Below are 11002 nucleotides of genomic sequence, written 5' to 3' on the forward strand. Positions count from 1 at the left end.
ATTACAAACACCCCCATTTTTACACGGGAAAGACTCGCACGGTCCTTAAATGAAAGAATTTTTATGCGTGATGATGTTAAAATTCTAAATGATTTCAATCATGAGCACGATATATAAGTAGTCAATCATTACTAACTTTTACTGCTGCATATTTTGTCATCTAAACAGGCCATACCACCGGCGTTGCACGTGCTGTAAAGAATCAAGTATATTAACATGTAATAATAGTAGTTTAGAAACAAGCGACGTTTAAAGGTTCGTTTTAAGCGCAGGTTGGGATAAGAAGATTTTGGTATTACTATGGAAATTATCGCAGTTGACTTGGGTCGATCAGATATTTTTCCTGGGATTACAATTATGGACAATCATGAATCAAAATGATTTAAATTTAGATCAACTGTAGTCAGAGGTTGTTTAAATATTTTCAGACCCGGTAGTCGTAAGATCATAATTTTATTACGAGGCTTCTTTCTTCTTTTAGAAAATGTATCTATATATGCATTCTGAGGGCCTTTACAGGCGGCGAATGGTTGGACACTGACTTGCAGTTGTCCCTAGCCCGTGCACTTCCTTTTAAAAACCCAAAGCATTCTACAGTTCCAACCTGCATGGAACAAAGCCGAACAGATTTACGTTTCGTACCAAGTTTTACAATTTCCGATCTTGATACTCTGACCAGGTTGATAAACTTTTTCTTGGAAAAAGCAAGTGCATTCTGTCACAGGAACACAGCGACTGTTATCATCAAGCACTTGACCTTCAGGACACTGACATGATGGGACGCATTCTTCACTGCATCGAGAATCACTTGATAAATCACGACATGTTTTGGCGCAGGACGAACCACACTCTGTGAATATTTCACCCGGATTTTTACACTCTTGCGCTGAAAATAAATATCTGTTGTTCACCAAATATACCATTGATCATTCATTGAGGACAATTAACTTACCCAAAAACATTGAAGAGCAACTAAAAACAATATTATTCAAAATACACATTAGCGTAACTGACAATGGCAGATGTACATTTCACCAAAATGCATTATCGGAATCAAAAGACAAAGAGAGTATCTTTTTAAGGGCAAATGAAAGGAAAGACATTCTTCTTTGCTGCAGTGAAATTTTATGTCAATAGGGTTTTTTTCTCATCCTTTTTCTGAATAATCCATACGCAGCTGTTTGCAATAGCTACATTGCGGTAAAATGTACATTCGTCAATCCTTTCCATTATATTCAGCAGAGAAGGTAGGTGCGTCCACTTATTGCTTACCACATTCCTTTAGAGGTTCGTACAAATACGTTCCTTTGAATCTCCACTCGACAACAGATTGTATTGCAGCACATTGCTTGCTGTACGATGCGAAAGCAGCACAAACACATTGCAGAGGATTCTTGCAACGACACGCATCATATTTACAATCACTGATCAACGTCGTTGGATCCACAAAGCTGTTGCAATGTTTGAATGGGGAACTGGGACTATTCATTAGCTGACATTTGTCAATGATAGGTTGGGTCAAAGAGTCGGGAATGCATGAAAGCTCATCAGCTGGAGGAGCACAATTTCGGCTGAACTTGTTGTCGTCAAATTTGTTGCCATTATTGTTGCCACATAACGACGAAGAACACAGCTTCTCTCGGAACCTCCCGGAAACTGCTACCTTAATCGCCATTGACGTGTCCCAGGACACTGTCAAACCAATATCAGTTGATGAGAATATCAGCAACTTTACACTTGGGTTAGTTATCTGGAATCCTAAAAGTCATAATTATTTGTACATCATAATGAAACAGAACATTTATGCCACCCTGCCCAAAACATTGTCAGCATTACTCCGAAATTTCGACCCAATGCCTGAGACACTTTTCCGACAACGCCTCGACCAATGCTTTAGTGAAACTGTGGAGAGCAGTAGTGATTAGTTGGATTAATCTTACCTGGTCGAAATAGGGGAAATCTGGTTATCTTTACTCCGTTAACTATAGCCGTTTGACGTACTCTCGTCATAAGAATATGATAACTAGCGATGTAGATCTTCACAGACGCAGTGCAAGAGACTCCCCACCCACATCTTTTGTTTGTGGTACGTACAGTAAACAGCTTATTAACGCTGCAGTCCTTAGCAAAGTCATATTCGCACGTTCCCATGAAGTTAAACGTTAGTCCATCAAATGATCTGTAGTGTGGATCTCCATGCGCCCAACACAAAGCTAAGAATGTAGAATATTTGTATTCAACACAGTTATTCACGGGTGTAACATTGTGTTTCAGTGTCAACTAATATGCCACATGCACCTCAATATTCAAATCATCACAAACTTTGCTATACTCAAAGTCAATGAAACTGTTTGAAAACCCAAAGTTTAAATAATTATAATGAAGTCTTGATGTTAAAACGACCGCGTACAAGTTTAAGACGGGATGGACTCTGGCTTTGGTGCTTTTGACTGAACCACGTTTTAATAGTTATCTTCAGAGTAAAGTGTTTATTTCCCAGCTGACCTATCCGAGAGTTATGTTGCTATATTTTACTATTAACCCCAACTACTTACACTGGCTGTGTTCACAATGCACTCCACCAAATTCTGGTTTACATCTGCAGGAATAATGGTTGCCCAAGACAACACAATGTCCGCCATTCCGGCATGGTTTTGCTTGGCAGGGGTTTGGAAGCTCTACAAAGTCGAAAAAATGTTGTTGACATACATGTACGTTCATCGTGCCTAAATATTTGCGGACTTTCAGTTTCTTCGCAAAAGCGAGAGAACTGCTCTCGAAAATGAATTTAGCAAACCAAGAACTTTACCTGTCTCGCACGTCAGACCAATGAAGTACGGTCGACACTTGCATGAAAAACTCAAATTTCCTTCGTTTGTACATTTCCCTTCATTTTTACAGGGTGACGAGTCACAGGGCTTCGGCGCTTTAAAAAGATAAAACCAAAAGAGCACGACCATTATAACTCAATCAGGACTTCAATTCAATTTCGACGGTAACAGAGTTCAAAATGAAATAAATGAATAATCGAAGTGTAGAGTAAACCAATAAAAATTCTTTTACTAACAATTTCCGGTAATTTACTTTGAATTTAACGCCAAGCTGCGTACCAACATAACATAGCAATCTTTCATGAGAACAAATTATTCATCGCTGATCTCAAAAGCGCATTTAAATTACAATGTTTAATAATTCAAACAGTGTCAAGAACCCGACTGGAAAGGTTTTGATACATTTGATGGTTGTAAAATCGAGTATTTGCCAATCCATAGATAACTGGGATTGATCCTTTTTCTGACGACCTAAACTTTTGACCATCTTAAATTGAACCTTTCATTTACCAATAATTGTAGTTTAGAAATTTGCTATTACTACCGATATCAGTAATGAATTTAACATTACTAAAAATTAACACAACTTCCAAAGACCTATATATATAATAGCAAAGCATGAAAGCAACTCCCATGCAGAGTTCCTTAATTCCGCGGCCTGTACTATATACTTGTACATTCAGTGTAATATCAGATCAGTGGTCACCACGAAGTAAAAAAAATTCTAGTATATCGACGATAAAAACCTGGAACTTCGCTAGTTACAACAATGAAACCGGTTTTAGGGGGATTTACCGTTTTAGAAACAATTTATCAGCAAACATTTATACAGTGTGTCCTCAAAAGTGACAGAAATGATCAATCATTGTTATTACCTCTCTTAAATGCGCGTGATTACGCACAAGGAAACTTAATGAAATTTTACTTGGTTCCCATGATTTCATTGTAAGTGGACTTTTGTTGTAATACAAGTTATTTGAAAATCAAGAAGCTAATGTCTACAATGTAGAGCAACACTAAATCGATGTCATTACCTCTATAACATCCATAAAGTTCCATTCTCATCGATATGTGCCTTTGCCACGTCACTGGATGTATCCGAACATAACGAGCAGTTATTGCAGGAGATAAAACGTTCTTTATGATCGTATTTCTGTCAGTATTTCCAATGAATATCTACAAAATACATGAAATGTAATATAAGAAATTTATGTAAGAAAACACAGTGTAAACATACTCCGAAAATAAATATCTTGTTAACTCAAGACAGGAGTTGTTAAAAACGAGACAAAATCTAGGTCAGATTTCGACTCTATTTCAAAGACATCAAACATACGTAACTGTTTACAATCGAATGTGGTATAACAACTGCCTAAAATAGACAAAACACTTCTCGACATTTCGTCACGAAAGTTAGTTCCAAGGTCCACCTCATGGTAACCCTACTGCTGAAGGCCGTCAGGTCGAAACGTCGAGAAGTGTTTGTCTATTTTAGCCTTAGGCAGATGTTATACCACATTTGATGATGCTAAGTTATTTGAAGACGCTGCCACGCTGCTCTCTGGTTATATTGGAACATAACTGTTTACAAGCATGGTGTGATCTACATACAAAAGCTGTCACAGCAAGTCACGATAAAGTAAATCAGCGAGCTGAGAATATTTACGCGACCACGACTCAAGATAGTTACAGTATTTGAACTAACTCGTATTTAAACTTCGAGTACCTTTGATGCTTTTACAGAATATACATATATTATTTTGGTCACAAAGGAAATTAACATGTTACACTGTATTTTGGAACTGGAAACTTGTTTACGCATGTTTTCATATGGGCCGCAAGTTCATAGCATATTAAAATCAGACAGAAATATACTACTAACCTTGCCAACACCACCGCTTTCGTAAGCATAAAAAATTCTTCCATCTAAACTATAGGACACCGAGTACGTCTTTACCCATTGGTTGTAATTATTTCGACCCTGAGTGGCGATTCCCGTAACAACTTCCTCTCTGCCAAGATCCACCTGCATCCACTGGTTCCTATCGTTTTGGCGTGCTGACCACGAGGGACCACCATTTAATCGTCCATGTAGCACATTTAATGCTACACGATATGAAGTTGATGCTGTCAGCTGATCATCAGGAATTTTTCCTTTCTCTACGCCCAGTCCGACCTCATGTGTTTTGCAAGGACTTGCATATTCTGAAGTATGAAAAAAAATCGATTCATAAATCTCAGGAAATGTGAATAAAAACATATACAATTTATTCTCGCTATAGACTTTAGCATTTATGATGCTAGTATAACAAAATAAACCACAATAGACGGTATTCATTTGTCAACAAACTTCTTTTCGCAAGAAGAAAACAGTTACCTTCGCATGTTTTCCCTTCGTAACTTCCAACGCACGTGCAGAGAAAGGATTCCCCGTCATTTTGACAGATTCCTTCATTTTTACAAGGAGTCGAATCGCATGGCTTAGGAGCTAGAGTTATATACAAAGTTATAAAAGACAGGATTTTATAATTTTGCCAAAATAGTGCCTGGGACAAATGGAATTGAGGAAGGCTTCTTCACAATTCAAGCATTAAATTAAATTTGAAATAAAATACAAACTTTTTACCGACTCGGCTATAAGTCATGTTTAGTGTGAATGAAATGATCATTTACTATATTGGGTTTATATAAAATGAAATAATTATACAGCATCTAATAGTGTAGTCAGATTTGCAGTTAGGATTTTGTGGCTGGTTTTATCCGCAATATATCAGGATTACATCCTGCGAACTCGAAGCTGAATAATTGTTTTCCATTCGTCGCCTTTTTTCAGTAATCAGAGCCTCTTTTAACATAAACTGGGGGGATTTTTTCTTTAGTTCACGAAAATGTCTTAGCATTTTTGTTTTCTGTGGATAAACCTTAGCTGAATATAATTTTACTAATATCTTGTATCGAAAACATTCTGGATATTATTTCTAAATCAGGCAGGTAATTTTAAAAAAGTTTCGAAGTATCCGGCCCCTTCAGGTAGGATGGGCATTTATAGTTTATACTTCCTTGCGCCAGGCAGAGGTCCCGTTTTTAATTTAGAAACCAAAGTTTCCGCTTAGTCATAGAATATGACATAAGTTTCCAACTGCTAAATTGCAATGTTCCTTTTGCGATTAATGATGTTACCTAACAATTAAACCTCTATAAATTAAAGTATTTTACTCGACAAATTTATTATTCATATACATACCTCTAAAGCAGCCATAAAGTTCCATTCTCATCGATATGTGACTTTGCCACGTCACTGGATGTATCCGAACGTAACGAGCAGTTATTGCAGGAGATAAAACGTTTTTTATGATCGTATTTCTGTCAGTATTTCCAATGAATGTCTATAAAAAAAGATCAAAAATTTATGTAAGAAAATGCTGTATATATAAAGCAAGCTATAATTCCTCCTAAAACATTATCTATATTGATTCGGCGAAACCGTGTTACAACTTATTTCCGATGGAATGGAAGTTACAGTACAACTTGCTTTATGGCACTATACATTTCAGTTAATATGAAGAATGCGATAAAATTGTTTTTTTTTGCTTTTATACCTTGTCAACACCATCGCTTTGGTAAGTATTAAATATTCGTCCATCCAAACTATAGGATACCAAGTACGTCTTCACCCATTGGTTGGAATTACTTCGACCTTGAGTGGCAATTCCTGTAACAACTTCCCTTCTGCCAAGATCAACCTGCATCCATTGGTTCAGGTCATTAGCAAGTGCTATCCATGCACCAGCGTCATACAACCTTCCCCCACGAGCTGCCGAGTATGAAGGACTCCAAACAGTTGACGAAATCAATTGGGTACTGCCAATTCTTCCATCTTCTATACCGAGCGTCGTCTCTCCGAGATTGCAAAGTGTCTCTTTTTCTACAATGTTCAGGTACGCACTTGATTAACAATATGTATGCACTGCATGTAGCTATACTATACGCGTCTACAACTTTTACACATGATTTTCAGGTAAGTTTCTGACAAAAATATGGGATTATGTACACATGCAAGCAAGTTTGTGTGTAGACTTTCACAGACTTTATCAACCCAGGTGACGTAAAGGATTTTACAACAAGAATTTGTATGTCACTTCATCAGTTATTCTGAATATCACAAACTGTATACTAAGCTAGGATGTCCAAACCTTAAGACATTTTATCTAGATATAAGAGGAATAGGCTATACGCTGTACGTTCACGAAATGGTTGTTAAGGAGACTAATCGGAAGACTCATTAATAAACATACCTCTTTTACAGCCATAAAGTTCCAGTCGCATGGATATGTGGTAATGCCAGGTTTTGGGGTGTATCCTAATATAACGCGTTGTTATTGTTGGTGATAATACATTAAAAACAACCGAGTTTCTGTCTGTATTTCCAGTGAACACCTGCAAAAAAAACACATGAAACTATAGGTTCAATTGAAAACGAGCACGTAGCCACCCCTTGAAAAACAAGTACGTCGCACTTGCAACGGATTATTGAACCATTTCACAATTAATGTACATATTTCTGTAATGAATGGCAAACACTGCAATTTGAAAATATAAAAAGTAAAGATTTCAGATGCCGGTAAATTTGGAAAAGCGTTACCATCACTTTCCTGTGGCAATGCAGTCCCCTTGATATTCGAAAAATGAGGATTCACGGTAATATACCCGATACAAAATATAGTCACAATTATATACTTCCGAACTCTCTTGCTCACCTTCTGTATGCCATTGATCTTGTAAGGCTCAAATGTGTGTCCGTTCAAACTGTAGAATACAGAGAAAGTCTTAACCCACTGGTTATAATTACTTCGTCCTTGAGTGGCAATCACAGTGATGGTCTCTTTTCTTCCAAGATCAACCTGAATCCATTGGTTCTGATCATTTCTGCGTGCAGACCACGAGGATCTGCTGTTCAATCGACCCTGTTGGGTTGATAATGCAGCATTCCAAACAGACGATGCGGTTATGTCAGAAATCTTTCCATTTTCAACTCCAAGAGCTTCCTCACCTGACTTGCAAGGTCCTACAAAATGCGGATAAACCATATATAGCGGTCTTGTTGGTCTGAACAGACAATGTCATAAGAAGGCATTTAAATTTCTCCTGCAACCTACTGGGACAAAGGCTAATGGCTTATTCACTATCGTTCCAATTTAAAGTTGGAAAATTTAATATATATATATTGCCTTAATTTTTGTGAAGAGAGCATTATTTCGTGAAAACTAGAAACAACTATATAACTAACAATTGTATATCATAAACTTGGTTTTAAAAAAGCACGCATGCCTTGTAACGAATGATGAAGATATTTTAACATAAATATTACAGAAGAATAACTCATGTTGAATTTCATACCTTCATACGAATAGCAACCATAAATCTCTAATCTCATGGATATGTGACCATACCAAGACTCTGGGTGTATGCGTATGTAACGGGCAGTTATCGGCTGAGATAAAACGTTTGTTACGATAGACCAACGGTCGCTATTTCCATAGAACACCTGCATAGAAAACGATACAAAATATTGTAACTTGTTTTGGCACCTATTTGAGTAAAGCCTGATTTCATTCAACCAATTACACAACAATGACAATGAACCCAAATAACAGATACGAGGTAGTTACACAGTTCACTTGAAGCAAAGCTGGTCACACGCGTTTTTTACTTGAGTCTGGGACTATACTTTTCTGCACGTATTTTTATCTCATAGTCAAAAATACAATCCTGCTGGGGAATTCCGAGCTTAGTTCTGTTTTAGAAATAATATCTTAATGCAGTTGGGCATATTGCAATCTTATATTAATAGTTTCAAAAATACTGAGATGCAGGTAAGTCAGTATAAAAAAAATAAAGAGAATGAGATTAGGGTTCTCGAAGGTTTGATGAATTTCACGAAAATCAATGATGCTAGATTTTCCAGAAAGTAAAATAGCAACTGTTATAATCTAACGCACCAATCTTGATTATTTCAATATGAAAATGCAAAATATTAATTAAACACAGTCACGAAACAATTTCATAAATCTATGATCGGACTAAAAAATATCAACCTAGGGTTCGCTGACATCACAAAATGCAATTTGTACGACAGCCATGTCTATTTCCTTTGAATGTCCCAAATATGAATAATTTGAAGAATTTGATTAACATCAAGACAACATTAGATTCCGCAAATATTCGGCAGAGTCTATGTACAAGAATACAGCAATATCAATCAACATTCAATTTTAATTCTTGTTACCTTTTTAACTCCATTGATCAGGTACAATTGAAAATTTTGGCCATTCAAGCTGTAAGACACTGAGTAAGTCTTCACCCATTGGTTATAATTAGCACGACCTTGAGTGGCAATGGCTGTGATAACCCTTTCTTTGCCAAGATCAATCTGTATCCATTGTTTCTGATTATTTCGACCTGAAGACGACCATGATGCAACCCCATTTAAGCGAGCTTTTTGTGGTGATAAGGATGCACTCCAAAATGATGACGCTGTAATATGCGAGTCGTGAATCTTTCCATTTTGCATTCCAAATGCAACCTCTCCTTCTTTGCAAGGTCCTATTTTATTACAACGAAGATTATAAAATTATTTAGTTGCAATGGCTAAATTCTTGCAGATAAAAAAGAAAATGACAACGTTAACAAATGTCACAGTTTTAGAGCAGAGCATCACATCGCATAGAAATCACAATAAGTGTATACAGTCCAACGCCATTTTCTGGCTGTGTACAACCCACTGTGTACAACCCGCGAAAGCACAGAATCTTGATCATATTCACTAACAAACCTATGTCTCATTTCTTAGTGAACAGATTAGTATTTCAGTGATTTGCTAGAACATACCTGAAGAACAGCCATAAACTTCAATTCTCAAAGATATGTGGCCGTACCATGTCTTTGGATGAATGCGGACGTAACGCGTGGTTACAGTTGGTGATAGGACATTTTCCACAAGCGAGTTTTTGTCATAATTACCATTGAATTCCTAAAATGAGTAGTTTGTCCAACAATTACTATTAATCCCACCGTTACAGTTAGATATGACCGCATGGAAATGATGTAATGCATATAACGTGAGAGGGTAATCTGTGGAAGCCTTGCTTATTAGTGCAGCTTACCCTGACTAATCCGTTTATTTTGTAATAATCGAAGTGTTCTCCATTGGAACTATAGGATACAGAATAGGTCTTCACCCACTGATTATAATTACGACGACCTTGAGTGGCAATCGCTGCGACAACATCTTTCTTGCCGAGGTCAATTTGAATCCATTGGTCCTGATCATTTTTCCGTGCAGACCAGGAAGCTGCATCATTTAAACGACCATGTCGCGTCGACAAAACCGCATTCCAAACGCTTGTTGCTGTTATCTGGGAGTCCGAAATCAATCCATTTTCCATCCCTAAGGCGACCACTTCACAAGGCACTAGACGAAAGGACGAAAACATTGAAACCTTAATGCTTCTTCATTCGTGGTGCAAATAATATACAGATTTACTCATAGTGATGTGTCTTCAGTACGTGGGCCAATAATTAGTATCACTTATTCTATCTTCTAGCACCGAAACACCATAGAACCCATCATCAACAACAAAAATAAAATGATAATGCATATAATTTTGCTATGTATGGCCCCCTCCGGAATTCAAATCAGTCGAGGTCCAGCGTTATTTCAAATAATTTTGTGAAATCTTTACTGGGGGTTAACATCGAACTTTATCAGATTCCCATATAGGGGAATTACTAAATAAAACATTAATGTGCAACAGTCTTAATATGACATAATAATAAACTCAACCGTACATCATGTAGCCTGCAATATTTACCTTGCTTGGTATCCAAGTCCAACAAATCCATGTATGGCACAGCGATGGATGGAGGTGTAGCCAGTGATAGGAGAAAGGTAATAATTGTTAGCAACTCTTGGGTTGCCATAATTGATTTGATCTAAAATTGAGGCAGAATGAACAAGTAAATTAGTATATTATTGTCCAGGCTATGAGGCTACAGGCTTGTTTGCCTTGCCGTGGGACAAGAATTCGAGACATCGATCCCGCGCTATATCTCTATTCGTATTTTAGTAAGTGTAGATTAATCATTTGTTAATCTTATCATGACTGAAGATC

General features: G+C 37.1%; 1 protein-coding gene across 1 annotated transcript; it reads right to left on the minus strand.

Moving 5' to 3' along the window:
- Positions 1-5: 5 nt before the first annotated feature.
- Positions 6-10734, minus strand: LOC114542082 (the record flags this gene model as incomplete). The annotated part of the gene is made up of 19 exons (XM_028561832.1): positions 10703-10734; positions 9995-10302; positions 9720-9861; positions 9118-9434; positions 8229-8376; positions 7589-7896; positions 7127-7268; positions 6431-6756; positions 6076-6217; positions 5209-5319; positions 4714-5036; positions 3866-4007; positions 2810-2926; positions 2556-2678; positions 1941-2213; positions 1273-1758; positions 643-886; positions 137-192; positions 6-44 (listed from the first exon to the last, which is right to left on the minus strand). Coding segments are annotated over exons 1-19 (3778 nt in total), but the record flags the coding sequence as incomplete, so codon positions are not given.
- Positions 10735-11002: the final 268 nt, after the last annotated feature.

This window comes from Dendronephthya gigantea, unplaced genomic scaffold (genome assembly GCF_004324835.1).
Source record: "Dendronephthya gigantea isolate DGI-Jeju-01 unplaced genomic scaffold, DenGig_1.0 000333F, whole genome shotgun sequence".
Classification (NCBI taxonomy): Eukaryota; Metazoa; Cnidaria; class Anthozoa; order Malacalcyonacea; family Nephtheidae; genus Dendronephthya; species Dendronephthya gigantea.